This window comes from Electrophorus electricus, chromosome 6 (genome assembly GCF_013358815.1).
Source record: "Electrophorus electricus isolate fEleEle1 chromosome 6, fEleEle1.pri, whole genome shotgun sequence".
Classification (NCBI taxonomy): domain Eukaryota; kingdom Metazoa; phylum Chordata; class Actinopteri; order Gymnotiformes; family Gymnotidae; genus Electrophorus; species Electrophorus electricus.
Window position 1 is genome coordinate 2,080,001 of NC_049540.1, and position 20,264 is coordinate 2,100,264.

Consider the following 20,264-nt stretch of genomic DNA (forward strand, 5'->3'; position numbering starts at 1 on the left):
AGAGTGAGAGTGAGAGAGAGAGAGAGAGAGAGAGAGAGAGGGGAGGGTGCAGACTGTGCGTGCTGCTCTCCTCTTGTCCTGGTGTTGTCCTGCTCTCCTCTTCTAGCTGTGAGCTTCATGCTCGAAGGCAAGGTTATCATAATGAGGCTGCACCTCCACACGCACCGCCTCCTGTCCTGCATACCAATCACAGCCATCGCAATCTGTCAAACAACCAATCAGGTAAAACAACAACACCCCACAAACAAACAAAAAACCAAAACAAAACATGATGATTCCTTCTTCCCCCCCCCCCCCCCCGGGAACATTGGCAAGCCCTGTTCCTTGATCTGAAACTGATGCCAGCCATCCACCACAGGGTGAATGGAGTGGGGCCAGCCACAGGCTGGACACCATCAGCGTGGAGCTCCTACGTGCAGGCGCTGTGCATGTCTCACCACTGTGTGCGTCCGCGAGAGTGCCCTGTTGCTCAGTCACTTGCATGGACTCGTAGCCAGAAGAAGCCACTTCGCCGTGCGTGTGAGACGCGCCGTCGCTGTGTGGGTGGGACGTGCTGTCAATGTGTGTCTGCGAGTCGTTTTGGATGATGGGAAAGGACTGGACATCAGAGGGTAAAGGAACCTGCTGCTCTTCATCCTCCAACTAGAAAGAGGGACAGAAGAGAGAAAGAATGTGAATGTGTAATATGAGGAAGTGGGGCAGCACCTCCAGCACGGCCAGTCAGTCCTGCTGAGCTGGATGAACAGTGTTTACTGTGAGGTGTTTATTGGACAGCATTTATCGAACAGTGACTCTGTGTACTGATAGTATTCAATTTTTGCATGTGAACTGTGTTAACTGTAGCCACAGGGTTATCTGTGCATGTTCTTGAGTAAACTGTGTGTGTTCTGATTGAACTGGGTTAATAGCTGTATATGTGCTGAATAAATGTATATGTGATTCTGAACAGATTGGGATGGGGCCCTCTGAGTGTATGCATGTTAAAAACAACAACAACAACAACACATGCACGCACAGCTCACCTCTACTCCCAGGGCTTTTAGAACATCACATTTGCACATTGGACAGGTCCTGTGCTCCAACAGCCATGGCTCAACACATGCCTTATGGAAGAAATGGCTACCACGCACACGCACACACACGCACACACGTTATAAATGCAATTCATTCCAAAAAACTCAGAACCAACAGGACTCCTACATAAAACATGGAGCAATGCCTTGTAGAGAAACTACAGCACTAGTCCACAGTTGCAGCTCTCTCATAACACAGGAATAATGCATTGATTGTTTTTTATAAATACTAAGGACAGCTCCCCCTGGTGGCAATAAGCGGAAAAGGTAATGATTCCAGCAGGCTGAGCTACACAGTGTTTGTGTTATGTAGTCAAACTGCCTCCACTGTAACAATTAGGCAGTAAAGCTCAAAATATAGTTATACTAGATAGGCATTAAAATATCTTTGCTGAACATCAGCATTACTCAACAGAGCTGGACATTCACATTTACGGCATTTAGCAGACGCTCTCGTCCAGAGCGACTTACAAAAGTGCTTTGTCATTTCCTCTTAGAGCACATCCTAGTACAGTACAGTAGGTTAGAGTCCAAGATACCAATGAACTAGAATACTGTAGAATACAGGGATCAATACTGATGACTAGAAGTGCAAAATAAACATATATAATAAACAATGATGCGTGTAATAAACAAGTACTAGAGTTAGTCATCAAAGGAGCATGGTTTTAAAATCCATAATTAACTGTCACACACACACACTCAGCTGAGAGAGAGAGAGCGCGATAATGTCTCAAAATGCAGGAGGAATTGAAGAATGTCAACCTATTAAAATAAATTATTCCTATTGTGTAGCACAGCTCACCTGAAAAGCAGTCATCTAAATAAATGGATCTACCTTTTCCTTTTTGTGACTAAACTGCAGCATTGAACATTTTTCCAGTGAATGTGGTGTTTGAAGCGTTTCGTGGCTTTGTGGAACACGTTGACGGCCCAGGGTGGCGTTTTAAAAGACATTTATTGGTGGCGCATACTATGGGGACCTTTGGCTGTGGACCCTCACAGTTATCTGCACCAACTGTCAGATCACCTAAAAGTTGTATTGTTCTGGGCGTGAGGGTTGAAATTTACAAAAGCAGACAGGTTTTGAAGGTAAGCAGACAACTTTTAAAACTTCTGCATAGTTGGCAATTTCAGACCTTTGTTCACAGTTTTGTAGTGGCTGGGTCTAGGGGTCATAGAAAAGTAAGGACTGAGCGTTGGTAAATGAGAACAGACTTAACATTATAAAAACAGTAAAAAAGGAGTCATAGGTCGAACATTGCCTGTGTACAAAAGTGAGAACAACTATAAAAATGTAAATTGTCTGAAAAAAAATCCATGTTATAAAAACTACTGCATGAAAAACTCATGCTATAACAATGAAAATAAGTGAAAAAACCTGGCTTGATTAAAACAACTGAGATGAGATACTGATGAGATACTGTGCAGAGAGAGAGACAGATAAAAAAACTTAAGTTGTGTAAAAAAGAAAAGGCGTGCAAAGAGAAATATTAAATGCAATTCATTTAAAGTGCTCATCTAAGTGTTTGTTATTTTGTTTGTCTAAAGTGAAGTTAATAGCATATTAGATCAATAATGGTTTTGAAGAACACATGAAAAACTTATGGATAATTTATTGATCAAACACAGGGACTTTTCTAATTTGAGAGAACATACAAGAACTCCACAGGGAGAGAACTTTGGCAGTCGTAAGAACTGGTGAACTTTGGCTATTGACCGAATGGCATCATTTAACAAACCGCTTTTCTCACCTGAGACTCAGGGAGCAAATAAAGGGGATTTTAAGAGCTATTGATTCCAGTGTTTAACCTGTAACCTTTGCAGTGGGGGACAGGCGAACCGTTGCCAACACCAGAAGATGGTAGGGAGCTCAGGGAGTTGGAAGCACACTCATCAATTGACAAAAGGGAAGTGATATGGGAAAGAAGACAAGCTACATCATTACTGGAAGACCGAAGTAATTCGGTGAGCCCTGGATATTGTTGGGAATAAGCAGAAAGCTGTGACGGTGTAGAAAATATTAAAGCTTTTTAAATTGGAATGAGATGGCTGGTTTAACCCTAGAAATTTGCAGATACACAGCTTCAGGAACACAGAGATTGGGAATAAGGGGATAAAGTTGAATGGCAAACCAGACTTTTATAGTGTATAAGGGTATTAATGTGTACAGACCTAGGGCTGTAATATAGCATTTTACAGACAATACAACGTAGTTTTAGAGATTGACGCTCTGAGTGATGTAAAAAGATATAAAATGCATTTCCAAAGCAAAATATTTATATGTTAGATATAAAATGGCACTTAGTATCTGACTTCCAAAGGGGGATGGCTACTAATTCAAGATCATTGAATAGAGAGGGAAATGATTTAAATGGTCCCCATTTAAGAAACGGCAAAGGCAGAGCATGGCTGTTGGACATTTACTGTCATGAAAACTCAAAAATAACAATATATTTGACATGATGAACATCTTTATTTTTAGCAGGCTGCTACCGCAGATGTGAAATGCTGAAGGCAAAGTAGCGAGGAAAGTGAGCTCCTTCAGACAGACCCACACGACTCCTCCCAACTGAGGAACAGGGATCTCCTTTCACACACACACACACACACACACACACACACACACACACACACCTTACAGAAGAGCCTGTCACACACACACCCAACTTACAGAAGAGCCTGTCACACCCCCCCCCCACACACACCCCCAACTTACAGAAGAGCCTGTCACACACACACACCCACACCCCCAACTTACAGAAGAGCCTGTCACACACACACCCCTCCATCCAACTGGCAGAGAGGAACAGCAACAGCTAACAGATACTAGAAATTAGAAAATAGTCACTACTATTTTATTTCATCGTTTTATTGTTGTTTTATTCCATTCATCATTTCACTCCATTTTCTCAAACAAGATACATTATGGGAAATAAATCAGTAAAGCAGAAAAGCCAACACCCCCCTTAATATCATCACACAATAGGGACAAGAAGGAATTGAAAAGTGTTATGAAGAAATGGAACAAAATGACTAGCAAGAACAAAAAAGCAAAAGGTCAATGAGAGGATCCTTTGATGAAGAATTATGTCGAATAAGAGACATTAAAAAACAACAAAAAATTAGAATCAGAGTTCAATTAGTTGAACAACGGCATGAATTAAACAGTATGACAAGCTTTAAAAAAAACACGCAAGGAGAAAGAACTGGAATACAACCAGAAGAGTGAAGCAGGGGAGAAATGTGAACATCTTCAACTACAGAAAGAGATACCAGCACCATATGCCCCAAGACAGGAAGCCTCAAACCTATATCCAGTACTCACTCCAAGAGAATGGACTGAAGCAGAAGGACAGATGGAAGGGTAAGAGAAGATAAGGGCTACTGATGAACAGACTGGAGGCCTGCTGAGAGAAGGAATCCTAACAGCAGACTCAACAAGAAGTGGACCACCTTCCTTGATCAGGGTAGAGAATGGATATTCAGCCAGAAGTAAATGAAATCCGTTTATAGTTCCAAACTCAGGGCTTAACCCAAGCAGTCTGTCGACTATTTGAGAAGGTATGATGAGACAAAAAGTCTTCACCATCCCAGTTAAAGACTCCATACTAGGAAAATGAGTTAAGACATGAACTACAATCAGAATCAAGGCATGAGCCATACAAAGAAGAAAAAGGCCCATTTCACTGATGAACTGAGATAATAGAATCAGAAGAGCAGGCAAAAAGAAGACATGACCTTCTACAGAAAGAGTTGGGAGAAATGGAAGAGCAAGTGAAGAAGAGAAATAAAAATATGTTGAGAGTTGGATAAAGTGAAAGCTCATCATGAAGAACAAAGAGGACAAGTTCAAAAACAGCATGGAAGAACTCAACTTTTGTAACAGAGATGACCAAGAAGATTGCTGAAAAGGAAGAGGATGAGGACGAGGGGGAATGCAAAGACCTGTCAACATGCCACCAAATGGTGTTTACTTGCTGGTGGAAATCAACAAGTTCACCAATAACAGAAGGTCAGCAAGATCAAAGACCCCAGATATATTGCTGGACATGTGGCAAACCTGGACATATAGGCCGCACATGCCCCAATGAAGGATGCTACTGAAGGTGCCCAGAGGACCGGGGGGAGAAAATCGCCTGCAGTTGGTAACTTCATTCTCTCCAGTAGGTGAGCCCAAAGTGCAAGTTTCAATTATTGGTCAGCAAAAATCTCTGTTCTCTGGTGCTCACATTCAGTGATTGAACCAGAAGGCGCTCACCTGCCCCTCTCCAATGAGCAGAATCAGGTTTGTCTGGGAAAACAAACACTAAATTTACTGAGCAGCTAGGGCTGACCACTGGTACACCAAGTCTAACAGTGCCATTCCACACACGTCACTGAACACTACAAAGATGGCCAAACAAAAGACCTTCCAGGCCAGTGACTAGAAGTCTGACTAAATTTCCATTTGATTTTTAGAGTCTATGGTAACGGGTGGTAAGCAGTCATCCAGAATCCAACCTCTGTTGACAACACAGTAAGAGTGTGAGCCAAGTGCCGCCCGTATTGCGCCACTGACTACCAGAGCTGTGTTGAACTTAGAAACTGTTTAGGATCAATGACTGTGATTCTGTGGCATCGATTGCATCATCCAGGACTGTGTGGTATTAGAGGTACTATTTGTGTAATGTTCATGATTGCCTTGTTATTGTTTTCACCACCAACTGGTCACGGTTAAGTTGTAAAGATGAGCATACATGTGTGAATCACACAACTACAGAAGGATTAAGGTGCACTAACATATCACATTCAATTGATTCCATAGTACTTACAGGACTAGACAGAATAAAACAAAAGAAAACAAAACAAAAGCAAAAAAACCCCAAAAAACTAAAACTTACTTGAAGTTTTCAGGGAGCAGTTAGAGGTTAATGCACCATACACACTTATAATGTATGGCTGTCTCATGCCAGTTATACAGCCCAGATCATAACAACAGATAATTGTATTGTGTGCAGTAAAGGTAGGTCCCAGCCAATGATATGGCCTCTTCCCTTTATTTCCACTGACTGTATTGATTGTAAACTTTGTCCATGCTGGTGTTTAGTATACAAAGATAGCTCACAATTCGTTAAAATTATGAAAAATATGGCATCCTGTCAAAGGTTTATTGAAGAATAGAACACTATTCTGTCCTCAGAGCCATACCGCATCGCTGATGAAAATCAAACTGATGTGAAGGCAGCATGGGCCAATTCAACCGCATTTCCTGATTGTGAGGAGCCGTATATAAGACTGGTAGTGGGATGGACAAGTCTTTGCGTAAGGACGGTGTTAGTAGTTCCCTTTTCTGTGGTTTCTGTCCCTGTGGTTGCATTAAAAGGACACAATCATATTCATAAGCATGCTGTGGTATTGGGCAGCTTTGATGATAAAATATACACAGATGCCATTGGGGTTCCTAGGGGAGTACCAGATGAATTTAAGACTAGAAATCAGATTAAAGCAGATTTTGAGTCTTCCTTGTTTGGGTGGGTTAGCATTAATAAGAATGTTGACTGGATCAGCTATATTTATTATAAAATCAACAATGATTTATTAGTACACCCATGATGCTGTGGCTGAACAAATACAAGCCTCCTCATTAATGACTTGGCAAAACCACGTGGCTTTGTATGTGCTGTTGGCTGAAAGAGGTGGTGTGTTATGTTTGGTGAGTTATGTTGTACATTTATTCCAATACTGCCTCTGATGGTTCTATGACAAGAGCATTGTCCAAGTTAGTCATTATGCAATTAATTAGCTGTGAACTCTGGCGTTGATAACAGTATTACTGCATGGTTTGATTCAATGTTTGAAAATAGAAACGTATCACTATAAGCGCTACTTGCATTGAGTATGTTGTGTTATTCTGTGTATCCAGAGTCTAATTGTGAGAGTGGTTGATACCGATTTATCATCTCAGATGTTTCTTGCTTATCAAGGTATAGCGATGCCACCATATATGGTACACAAGTACATTGATACACCACACTCGCATCTGAATATCCAGTTCAGGTTGGCGGAGGTCTTAATACCCTCAATGAATTTGTGTAACTTTGACCTACTTTGTACTCTGAATTATGCTTATAATCAGAAATTTAGTATTATCCTTTGTTTTTATTTCAGTTATGATGATTTCCCTTATTTATTTGATATGTTTCATAAGTTTGCCTTGTTGTATATTGAATATGACAGACTGCTAATGTTTTGATTAAGGTGACTGGACAGACATATCATTAGTGGCTGGTGAATGGACCGGATGGTGTAGCCTAGACTGTCCATTTAACCAGGCCCATCACATAGGACATACACTGGTGTACTTATTGTAAATTAATTTGGTAGTCAGTCGAGGAAGGCATGTGACCGAGGACGGGTAAGATCCTGGGTGTAAACTGGGACAACCTAAGGCAGGCACTGTCAGGGTACTGGATGGAACTCCTTATGGGAGCCTAAGTCCACATATGTATGGCCGGAACAAACGATTCAGCTGAAGGCTAGTCCTTAGTGCCCTTCGTTTCGGAGGTATGGCCTACATGTTCAGGCAGAGCAGGGGAAAGTGAGGGATGAGCTTTATCAAGTGTTTACTTTGGTCATGTCTTTTTGTCTCAATTACTTTGTTCATTTATGTTCATGTATTTTTCAAGTGCTTATGTTATTCAGTTGAAACTATCCATATATTATGCATTTATAGAAAACACAGAAACTGCCTGAGAACTCTCTTGACTTGTTAAATGTTCAGACTGTAGCAAACTTAGCATTAGTAAATGGAATCGATGTAATTTTCAGTATTTATTTAAAGTATTCACGTGGTATTTCTCCTAACAACTGTACTGACACTAGTAATAAAAGAGAACATAAGAAGAATTGTAGGTATATAAATTGGTTCAGTTTAAATAGATAAATGGGTGCTCTGGCTGCTGTTCCAGGGAGCTGCTCTTTGGCCTGGTGGTCAGAGTTCACATTTACCTCCTGTCAGCCCTGAGGTCCACCAGGCTCAGGACCATATAGAAAAACAATCGTCAAGATTTGCCACCCTCCTCGCACCCTGTCTCATGTCTTCGTTTTGCTTTACTTCCTTGTTGTGGTCCGGTTCCTTGGTTTCGTTTTCTCTGCCACTCCTGACTTACGCTTGTGTCTTTAGCGCTCACTAGACCATGTATTTAATCCCTGTGTTTGTGCTGTCTTGTGGCTGGTCATTGTTACACAGGCCTCGTTGGTGATTCCTAGTCTGTGTGTTAATCGCAGCCTAGTTCATGTTTTCTCTTTCTGTTTTGTTATTCGCTAGTGTTAACTGCTCTTATCATTGCCTTTTTTTTTTTTTTTAAATAACTTGCTCCTTTTTCCATCGTGTGTTTAGTTCCTTAAAGTTAATCATGTATTCTTGGACTCTACATGTTGGATTTATGACCCTGGACTGTTAGTGATTATGGACTCTGGATGTGCCCAGAATAAGACTCGCCCTTCTTAGTGTATGCATCAGCCTCCTAACCACTCAATGTTTCAACAATCTTCTTTAGGATGAGGTCAAAAGAAGTCTTTTCATGGAATGTGGTGGTAATGGGTTCCAACTGGTGTGGAATAACAATTTGCATATATTTACTAATGTATGGTTTGGATGTAATGGTGGTGAATGCAAACACTAGGTGGGGTGTATAAAATAAAATGTATAAAAATGTGGGTTCTTTGTGTGGCTGTTTGGCTTGGTAGTTCCTCTCAGCACTAGGGTCTTGGGTTCAAGCCCCTATCTGGGTGGAGTTTCCATGTTCCCCCTGTGTCTGTGTAGGTTTCCTCCAGGGTCTCAAGTTCCCTCCCACAGTCCAAAAACATGGAGGTTAGGTTGATTGGATATTCTAAAACTGTCCTGTGTGAATCTGACCCGTGTGTATGCATGTCCAGGGATGGCTGGAGCTCTGTCCTGGTCTGAACTTCCTCCCCTTCCCCTGCACCTGGTGCAGGCCCCCAGGGGGTCATGGTTTCTGATCGATAGTACGCTGTAGGCGAACTGGCTGCCGCTTCTCATCGGTTTGTAAAAAAGTTGATATCTGTCTATAAAGCTCCCTTGAGTCTGAGAAGTACATATACCTAAAACTAATGCTAATAATTCTCCAGAGGCCTACGATAAAGGACAGGGCCGGCCATTTCCTTTACCCAAGTCTGCATCTTCATTTTCTATTTGAATGCTTAACTTTAAAACTAGCTGACTGGGGATTTAGGAACAACAGACACTCCAAAAGTGGCCATTGTGTTTGCCTGTAAAACAGTGCCTTTGCATTATTAAAAGAGTGAGAGATTTTAGGTGCAATTATATATTAATTATGCAATTGCACTCATCAGTTATAGTGATGCATAATATAATTGTTATAGCAACACGTGGAGAAGTTCCACCCCGGCATACTCTGAGCATGTAGGAGGCAGAGTGGTAGCTGCACATACCTGCATGTGAGGACAGAGAGCACATCTCCAACTGAGTATGGCTCGATACACACCGCACACGAATCCGCATCTGGTCCGGTCTCCTACAGCGCGCGCACACACACGCGCCTTTGTAATGTACGTTTTAGGACCATATACATTTGCTGAACACTAGTCACTGCAGCTGCTACTCGTTTTAAAAGACTTACACACACGTACCTTATCTCCTTGTTTAAGTGTGAGGACCTTAAGTTGACCAATAGCCTTCTTTGCTTCGGCTTTCAACTGTTTCTGGAGTGGAGACAAGAGCGGAAATGACAGTGATGATAATGACATGCCAGGGATGAAGAACAGTTCTGAGCTCAGCCCTGGATGAGCAGGAGCCGAGCCAGGACTGCAGAGATCCTCCGCTTTGCCAGCTGAGACTGGCTAGCACAACGGTTCACGCGGAAGCCTTTTTTGCTAGCAGAGTCAGTGCTTAATGAGTTTCTGCCGTCATACAAAATTCCCCCATTTTCCGTTCTGTGCACGCACACGCACACACACACACATCTCAGAACATTGAAAGTTAGCAATCAGAGCATTTAATGAAGCCCAAGATTACATCAGTGAGTCTCCCCCAACCTCATCCCTACCTCGAGTTCATCCTACACCCACGAGTGAGATGCTCATGTAATTGCATAATTCTTACTGACAAAAGGTCTGCATAGGTGCACATACCCACACAAACTTCTTTTGCTTAAAAGACACACACACACACACACACACACACACACACACACACACACACACATTTTCTCACAAACGTTTAAGATTCGAAAATTTACCTCACTGGTTGCCATTTGTGTTTGGTTGTTTAATACATGTTTAAAGGCTAAACAAGGGACATCCTCTATAGGAACCTACACAATGCGTGCGTGTGTGTGTGTGTGTGCTTGGCATGTTTGTCACCTACCACACGCAGGTCCTACACTGTAGCTGTGCCATCAAGTGATAAAAGGTCAGGGTTCACTAACAGCCTAATGTTAACGAATGAAAAGCTGCACATATCGCCACAGTGATGGTCCATGTCGCTGTGGCGACAGTAAGCAGGCTTGCCCAGTTTCAGAAGTCAAGGGTCAGAATAAACCGGTATATCCTGCCTAACTGGAAAATTCTGCTCACATTCAAACACACAAACAAACTCACACACTCAGACACACAGCTAATTCACTTTGAGATTTTAAAGCAGTAGTTTGAGTACTCCACCCCACCCCCCCAGGTATTCATCCAACATGTCTGAATATTTTAAAAGGGAAACTCGGCACTTAAACAACTTCACAACTCCTGTTACAAGACACACACACAGAGCTGGATTTCTACAGAGGCTAAAAAGCACTGGCAAATGTAGCATATTTTATTTTGTGTGTATGTGTTGTAACATTTATGGCATTTAGCAGATACATTCTCTGAGTAGATGAAGCACTTTTGTAAGTCGCTTTGGAGAAGGGTATCCTAGCCAGTATAGTAGGTTAGATTCCAAGATACCACTGAACTAGAATACTGCTGAAATACAGGAATGCTGATACCTAGAGGTGTAAAACATGTATTTCTGTGCTATGCATTTGTGTCTGTTTTCACATTCCAGTGCATGTGTGATAATATACTGAATAATCCAACAAACACAAGCACCCTTTTTCTGTGTGTGTGCATAAATGTGTGTGTGTGTACGCATGTATGTGTATATGAGTGTGCATGTCTAGGTGTGTTGAGAAAGCATGTCTGTGTATTCATATACACGTGTGTGTGTGTGTGTGTGTATATGAATACATGTGTGTGGGAGCATGTGGATGCGCGTGTTGACTACAAGGGTGTTTGTGTGTGTGGTTGAGAAGTTGTACATGTTTATATATGTGTGTGTGTGTGTGTATATATACCTGTTTACGGTTTTGTACTCGGACACTATTGAGTCTCTGAGCGGAGTAGAAGATGAAGTAACCAACAGTTGCCGCGGTGATGATGAAGAAGGATATGGAGACGAAGAAGACAGAGTAGGGGCTGATCCACGGGCTATGCTGTTGTCCCACCTCTATCGCTATGGTTACAGCCACGTTCGACTGTAGCAATTCTACCAGCTCCATCCCATGGGTGTTCCCAATCATCACAGCGACGATGCTGGTGCCTGGAAAAGCACACAGAACAAGGCTGCTCGAAATGGGCATGCGCACACACACACACACGAGCACACACACGAGCCTGCATCTCAGGTGTTTAGAGGTGTTCTGTTTGTCCTGCAGTTAAAACTGGCAGACCATTACCACAGCTACACGGGACACATGGACAGCCAAGGACACTGGACAGCACAGCAGAGAGCCAAACATGTCAGATGAAGAACAACCCATATAAACACATATGCATGCATCCACACGCACGCATATCCTTACACACCCCTGTCATGACACAAACACACACTGTGTACTACACATTTACCACTTGTGGTCTACTAGGCTCCAGTCTCACGGCCTCTCTCGTCAAACAGTGCCGATGGCTGAAGTCCAAACGCTGGGCACTAGAAGTCTAAGTTGTGCTGTAGACATTTGACCGCACGGCCCAAACAAGCCCTCTTCACCCGATCATTCTTTGCCTGTACTGACAGCTCCACCCAGAAGCTCCATTTTGGGCCACTCATACCAGGCGTAGCGTCAGGCATAGCGAATGTTGGAATGGGATTTTGCAACGATGAAACAATTGTCATCCCACAATCATTTCCTTATAGCCCTAATCACTTCATCACTCATTTGCTACAGTGCACGTTGATATTCACAAGGGGACAGGAAGACATGAGACATGCCGACAGGAACACTGAGGTCAGCTGCTGCCCTGGCTGAGAGAAGCAAACAAGACTGTCAGGTTTGTACCTTAAGCAAGGGCAATGGAATGCTACATACCGACACTCCTGTTAGTGCATGTACACACACACACACACACACACACACACACAGAGAGAGAGAGAGAGCGCAAACAAAAGCAATGGTATGATGTACCCCCCTCCGCAGGCGTGTAGGATTACCAGCAGTACAATCATATAACTCTGCCCTCCGCTCAAGCCGAGGTCACAGAGCGTCATTCACCTTTAAATAATTAAATAAAAACTGAAGGCTGGCTGCTCAAGGGCCGGATTACACCCTCCATGAACAAGGCTGGCTGCCTCAGGCTTTTCTCATACTGAACACATGTACACACATGTACATACACAAAAGACCGACACAGTAAGCCTTTAAAAGCAGTCCTGCAAGACAAAACTAGTGACTCTGGTGAACAATAATAATAATAATAATATCATCATCATCATCATCATCAACAACTACTCTATTAGGGAAAGTCTCATGTCATGGCCACAGAGTAATACTCACAGCACGAGGTGAAGTGCAGCCTAACTTACAACCAACTAGCAAAGGAATTAATGAACTTTATTCACTCAGTCACCAAACTCAGTGTGTTTTCAATTTGAGTTTGGACCTTTGCAGACAAAAGCCCCAGCACAGAGTGGGCAGCTCCAAGTTGAGTTGCTGGTGATGAAGCCCCTCACATGCCTTCATGTGACCATGTGAGTAGCGAATGATTCGTGAGCATGAGGAACATTGAAAAGTTCGTTCAGTGTGTCAGAGAGCACACAGTGGAAATGCCCTTCATCTCTCATGGCATCTCTAGAAACAGACTGTGTTGTCCTAAAGAGAACAGTGTGATAACCCATTGAGATTATTCACCATGAGTTTAGGGATATCCTCCTTGCTGAATGCTAACTGACAGGATACTAGTTTACTGAAATAAAATATTAAATGAACTTTTTTAAAAATATAAAAACGATTATTTCACATTTCCCCCCGATTTCTGATTGTGCCATTATGATATTCTGGATTCTTTACCAAGCCTATTTTTGTACAGAAACATTGTACAAAATTATATTATTTTGCACAACAACTATGCAGTACAATATTATATAATTATACACACACAAACACACATTCATGAGCCATAAAAGGAGCACACTAAGAACAATCATATGCCAAAAATGGTACTGAACATACACCAGACAAGATACTAGAGTGGAACCAAGCCAAGGGGGAATGGCGTTACATGCAAAACAGATCACAAGTGTAAGCAATTAACAGTGAGTTTATGTTAGCTACATAAACAATGGACTGGCTGGACAGATCTAGATGAGTTAATATTTTAAAAAAAAATTCCCTCCTGTCCAAGCCTTTCAGTGGGTGTTCATAACCTACCACTCAGACCTGGCAGATTGAGGCTGTGCGCATATACACACACTAGGGTCATATAGCGCTCTCCCCCCCCCCCCCCTTCACATGTAATATATAAAATTATTTTTATGAGCCTCCCTATCAAGCTCTTTCACAATCTGAGCCCAATGAATCCTGGCATTGTCATCATCTTGGAATATTCCCGTGCCATCAGGAAAGAAAAAAAATCCATTGATGGAATAACCTGGTTGTTCAGTATATTCAGGTAGTCCGCTGACCTCATTCTTTGGGCACATAACATTGCTGAACCTGACCAACTGCAGCAACCCCAGATCATAGCACTGCCCCCACAGGCTTGTACGGTAGCCACTAGACATGATGGGTGCATCACTTCAGCTGCCTCTCTACTTACCCTGATGCACCCATCACTCTGGAACAGGGTAAATCTGGACTCATTGGACCACGTGACCTTCTTCCATTGCTCCAGAGTCCAATCTTTATGCTCCCTAGCAAATTGAAGCCATTCTTGCTGGATAGCCTCACTCACAAGTGGTTTTCTTAAGGCTACACAGCTGTTTAGTCCCAATACCTTGAGTTCCTTTCGCATTGTGCATGTGGAAATACTCTTACTTTCACTATTAAATATATCCCCGAGTTCTGTTTTTCTACGATTTGATTTCACCACATGTTTAAGTGATTGCTCATCAAGCTCATTCAAGATTTTTTTCTGACCACATTCCTTCCTCGAAGATGATGTTTCCCCACTCTCCTTCCATGTTTTAATAATGCATTGGACAGTTCTTAACCCAATTTTAGTTGTTTCAGCAATCTCTTTAGATGTTTTCTCTGTTTAATGCATACCAATAACTTGACCCTTCTGAAACAGATTAACATCTTTTCCACGACTACAGGATGTGTCTCTCGACATAGTTGTTTAACAAATGAGAAGCTACTCACTGCATCAGTTAGGGTTAAATAACTTGTTGCCAGCTGAAACAATCACCCATGCAGTAATTATCCAATGGGAGGCTCTTACCCATTTGCTTAGTGAAATCCAAGTGGTGACCTTTTTTTTTGGCCAGGCAGTGTGTGTGTGTGTGTGTGTGTGTGTGTGTGTGTGTGTGTGTGTGTGTGTGTATATAGATATAAATAAAAATACATAAATATACACACATATACATCCAAATTTATATATATATATATATATATATATATATATATATATATATATATATATATATATATATATTAATATTACACACACACACATACATATATACACACATATATACACACATATATACACACACACACGGATTATTATATACATATATGAAGAGCTGTGATGTGTCTGAATATCACTTCATCATTGTGCGGCTTTTTGGGTTCACATGCCGTGAAATTTGCATAACACTTCAAAGAAAAGCAACTGAAAATACCTGCCATTTTAACCTGTCTGCATTTATGGCATTAGCAAAGCAAGCCAATTATTTGGAGATTTTGTAGTCATGTTCTATATTTTTTGGCTATTATTATTTTCTTATTTAAGGTTTTTGATCATTTGTTCACCTACTGCTGGTCCCATTAAACTGGCCGGGCGTGGGTTGGGAGTCTTGTGTAAGTCTATGCCGTTTGTAAAGAACGTTAGTTCTAGACTACAGTTCAATCCTGATGTAAGGCCTACGAGGAAAAGTCGATATTCTACATAATAACGTGGTATAATTTCCACCCTAAACGTTAAACTGACAATAATCAGCAGACTATCACACAAGGACGTTTAGAGACCCAGACTTATCAAACAAATAGCAACCATGTCGAAATCGATCGATCGATCTCTCTCTCTTACACACGCACACACAATAACTACGCAAGTTGCCCCTTCTGGATAAAACTACGTACCTGGATGAGACATCTGAATGACACGATTGTCGGTCCCAAAGTCGTTGAAGATTACAGCGGCAATGGCTCCTTGACTGGCCGCAACGTTAATTTTCTCGGTGAAAGTGCAGCCCTGTCCGCGCTGGATTAACGCGATCCAGCCTTTAGAGTCCTTTGGTCGGTCGTAATGAGCGTCGCTATCGCAGCCGTAGATCGGAGCAGGCAAATAGACATTTCCGACTACGGGAACCTTTGGGGATTCCTGTCCGTACAGGCCAATTTCCTCCTGCCGCCAGACTGTCTGGTTAGTTTCAGGCGCGACGAAAGAGACGTTCAGGTACGCCGTACAAAAGTACGTGGCCTGCGTCAGCTGGACACTGGACTGAAGGTAAGACGCGACGACCAGCCACGAAAACAAACGCGGACCACCGATCGGCCCCATGGTCCTGCTCATTCCCTGGCGCAGCGTCCACTTAAAACCCCACACAAAACTGGAGAGAAGTGACGTTCAGCAACCCGTTTTGCGCTCGGTCGGCTCGGCACGGCCGGACACCTGCGCACTACCTTCGGCTCGGCGTGGACAGGTGCGCCACACTTCAGCCGAAAGACACGCCCAGCGGCGCGCGCGGGGGGGCTTTAGGGGCTGCCGTGCGGCGGGGCGTCGCCGTTTGGGCCGGTCACGCGCAGATCATTAGCCTTGAACTTTCTTCACCCAGTGACTCACGAACAAGGTCAGACCAGACCAGTTCACTGCAGATCTTAATCGGCTGATGAACTAGTGCTCAAGTTTGTTTATTTTTGGGATTCCCCTATGTGTTCACTCAATAAATTATTTATTCATACACTTATTAGTTAGCTCGGATAGCTAGCTGGCTAGAGGTTTAGTAGACCGAGCAGCAGTGACTCTGGTTAGAAACTTAGGGCATTATACTGTAAATGGGCAATTGGCTAACTAGCTAGCAACAGTTCCTACAGCTGCAAGATGTCGAGGAGGAACTTCCTTTTGCCTCGAAGACGGACACAGAATGACAGCACTCGACGACCCAGGACCCGATGTAATACAATCCAAATTAACGAGGTAAGGGCCGTTTTAAACGAGTTAATCGCCGAGTCCGTTAAACTGGTAAAATACTAACCAGATACAACTAGCTATCTGATAACTGGCTGCAAAACAGCGCTCACCCAAAGGTAGCTGTAGTTGGCCAGTAATGAGGTGTTTCAGGTGCTAGACTGAAAGCAAGTTTATCTTGCAGGAACAAATGCACATTTGTGTCGAGCTTGTTGCCTAGCTAGCTATCAGAGGTGCGGGTTGGTAGTGTCGTTATAGCAACTGTTGACTTCAGACTTTTGTTCTGATTAAAACTGAATGAAAGGGGAAGGGGTTATCGCAACAAACTCCAGAGGGATGCCAAACAGCGAATATGGATAACGGCGCTCTTGCTCTTGGAATATCCCCGTTTTGTACACATGTGTCCTTGCTCTAAGTCTAGCACTGGGCAGTCGGGACCCCCTGTCTGTCAAAGTCTCAAGATCTGCCTGGTCACAAAGCTTCTGAGTTTTAGTTATTCAAATTTGAGCAGTGTCTGTCTTCAAATTGAAGCTGCTGAGTATTTCCAGCTTAGAAGATGGCTAGGAAGAAATAGCCTTGTTCTTTAAAAACTATGCAGATTTTAAGAGGAAAAAAAAAGTATTGTAATTATCTATGACAATGATCATCTTAAAATTAAATTATTGGCACAAGCCTTGTGATGACTGTTGAGAGAATCTATATAAAATGTCCTTTCCCTTTCACTCATTCTAGTACATTTGGCTTGTCTGTTCTTTTTCTGAGTTATAAAACATTACATTGGATTCTTGTAAAAGCATGTTTGGTGTGCCCTCATTTGTTTTTCTCCTATTTTATGTGCTGTTCATATGTGTATTCTGGGTCAGGTTAGTCCCTACCACAGTGGAGTCACCTGCATGTCAGAGACACTCCTGCTTGATCACCCAACCTGCTGTATCAACCTGCTTGATCACCCAGCCTCACCTGTATGATCACCCAACCTGCTGAAGAGACTGAAAGACTGGGCTGGAGATTTTAGTAATTAGACCAGCAGCAACTTTATTCTTTCTGGTTTGGTGACTGTCTTCTGTGCACTCCATCTACAGCGGTTTCACCCTCTGACCGCTGTGGTGGACAATTCTCAGGTGACCGCTACCAGCTTGATTGTCTTGTGTCTATTCTGTGGACACAGACGTCCTGAAACTTTGACCCCCAACCCCATCCCCCCTATTCAGACGAAGACCGTAGTCACAATAAATATTGAGGGGACACGTCAAAATGCCCAAATGTCAAATACGCCCCCCCCCCCCCCCAATGAGTTATAAAGTCCATTTATTCCACCCACTAGCTTTGCGCAATGTTAGGAGCTGTCAATGTTCCCATTTGTTGTTGATGGGACACTTATTATCGTAACACCTACCACTGCTAACATCTCTGACCTGCAGGAAAATGCAACGTTAATATCAATACATAATTTTGTGCTGAAAGTGTAATAGTAGAAATAAATATTTTATTAAAAAGTGTCAGTAATCCTATTGGTGAAAAATGGACAATTTGCGAATGCTAAATCAATCAAGAACGACTACTAACGTTAACGCTAGCTATCATAAGTTACCTGAAAAGTTAATTAACTGCTAACCACATGTTCAGCAGTGGTCACGGGAATATCCAACTAATGTTAAGGTTTTTTATATTTATTTCGTTATATTTGTTAGAAATCCCACGATAAGTCCCAGTAATATGTCAGTTATTGTAGGTTTGTGATGCATGTGAACATGTAGAGATTAGCAGCTTTAATTTATTGTATATTCGTATAATATCCTGTGTATCTGTACCTGCTTATGATAAATGGCATTATTAGTGTTAGTTTGAAAAAGAGAAAGCAGATTTTTATTAGTCAGCATTTGTCAGCTTTTATTCACAGTCATGAGTAAGAGGGAAGGGTGACGATGTCGTTCAGCGAAGGCTGAAGCCATGAAGTCAATTTATTGATTTAGACTTGATTGAGACTTGTTAATTCTATTGGATAGTTAACAGATCAGTGAGGGTGTCCGATGTAGACTGAGGACACAACAGGGTTGAAGAAACAAAACTCAAAACAAAACAGTAATGTCATCAATGGTAGAACTATAGTACATGCAATAAATATACAATAAATATGTACATGCATTCTTGCACAGTAAACCAAAAACAACATAATAATAATGATAACAAAGTTATTATTATTATTATTATGTTCTTTTAATCGTGTGTGTGTGTGTGTGTGTGTGTGTGTGTGTGTGTGTGTGTGTGTGTGTGTGTGTGTGTGTGTGTGTGTGTGTCCGTGTCCGTCCGTCCGTCCGTCCAAGTAGTGGACTATGCTGCAGGACAGAAGCAAACATGAGTAAACTGTCTTTGGTTTTCATTTCATGTGTATTATTAATGCTTTATGTTGTAGTCCAATAAAATGTTTACAGGGAACAAATGTAATTATTAAAGTGCAATTTTTTTCTCTCTGATTGATTTGTGTATTCTGGTCAGATATTTAAAACCCTTCTTTCCAGTTTGGGGTTTGTTTTCTGAAATGACCAGTCTTGGCAAATAATGTAGAAGTGTGTCTGCAAATGGATGTGTTTCAAATTTCTCATTCCCTTATCTCCCACACTCATCCCTCGTTCCCATATCTCCCACACTCATCCCTCGTTCCCTTATTTCCCACACTCATTCCTTGTTCCCTTATCCCCCACACTCATTCAATACAGTATTTCTACGCGCACACACGCACACCCCCGCCCCACCCCTAAAAAAGCTAAAAAAACTCCACAAACAACCCTCCAGTTACTTACTCAGCCAGTAAGGCTACACCCAGTGCCAAAACGGCAGGTAAATGTTCCTGTCCAGAGACATATTGCTGTTTTCCCTGAAATTGATGAAGAGGAGAGAGAAAGGAAAAACTGAGGAAAAACACCCCATGCTGCAACTCACTCAGCAGGTCTTTATTACATAATATTACATAATAAAATAATAAAGGAAAGCTTTGTAGCTTTTTAATTAGGAACACTGAATGCAAACTTATGCACAGAAAAGCACATGTGCATATTCTTCATGTCATACTTTTGCCGCCCCAAGATTTACTATCATGAGACTCTAACTAAACAACATTTTGAAGATTCAATAATTTACACTGAATTAAATAGTACCCTTTATGTGAGACACCTCTGCAAATATAAACAAATTCTTCTGAGCTTCTAGAGCCGACTATGACCCACTGGCAACTTGCATTTAGTACTATTTTTATTTCAATAAGTCTTCGGAGAGAATGCATTTTTAGTAATGTAAGATGATGAAAAGATTGATTTGTGCAATTTCTAGTTTGCCAAGAGACTGTAAACTGTGACAGATTTTTTTTCAGTCAGAACCCACCTGGGTCGTGAAGTGAAAAGGCTGTGAGAGGTAGGGGCAGGCAAATATCCTGTATTTCTCAAATAACGAACGATACCACCAGGAAGCAGTTTCTAAATGTTTCAGTTCTTCGTCTTTCAGCATCATCTTCTCAACTGTACCCCCCTCCTTTTTAATTACTTGTAGGCCTGTGTTTTCTCCTCATATTCA

General features: G+C 42.0%; 1 protein-coding gene across 2 annotated transcripts in view; it reads right to left on the reverse strand.

Moving 5' to 3' along the window:
- Positions 1-16,211, reverse strand: part of rnf128a (ring finger protein 128a) — a 17,031-nt gene extending 820 nt beyond the window's left edge. Inside the window, exons 1-7 of one of the 2 annotated variants that reach the window (XM_027033079.2) lie at positions 15,650-16,211; positions 11,426-11,670; positions 9,729-9,800; positions 9,531-9,613; positions 1,023-1,119; positions 438-642; positions 1-203 (exon numbers count right to left, since the gene is read on the reverse strand). The exon at positions 1-203 is cut by the window's left edge and continues 820 nt beyond it. In XM_027033079.2, the coding sequence (XP_026888880.2) occupies positions 103-203; positions 438-642; positions 1,023-1,119; positions 9,531-9,613; positions 9,729-9,800; positions 11,426-11,670; positions 15,650-16,082 (1,236 nt within the window). In that variant the 5' untranslated portion in view covers positions 16,083-16,211 and the 3' untranslated portion in view covers positions 1-102. The remainder of the gene's footprint in view (positions 204-437; positions 643-1,022; positions 1,120-9,530; positions 9,614-9,728; positions 9,801-11,425; positions 11,671-15,649) is intronic. The other variant, XM_027033080.2, reaches the window with a different exon arrangement.
- Between the last annotated feature and the right edge of the window lie 4,053 nt (positions 16,212-20,264).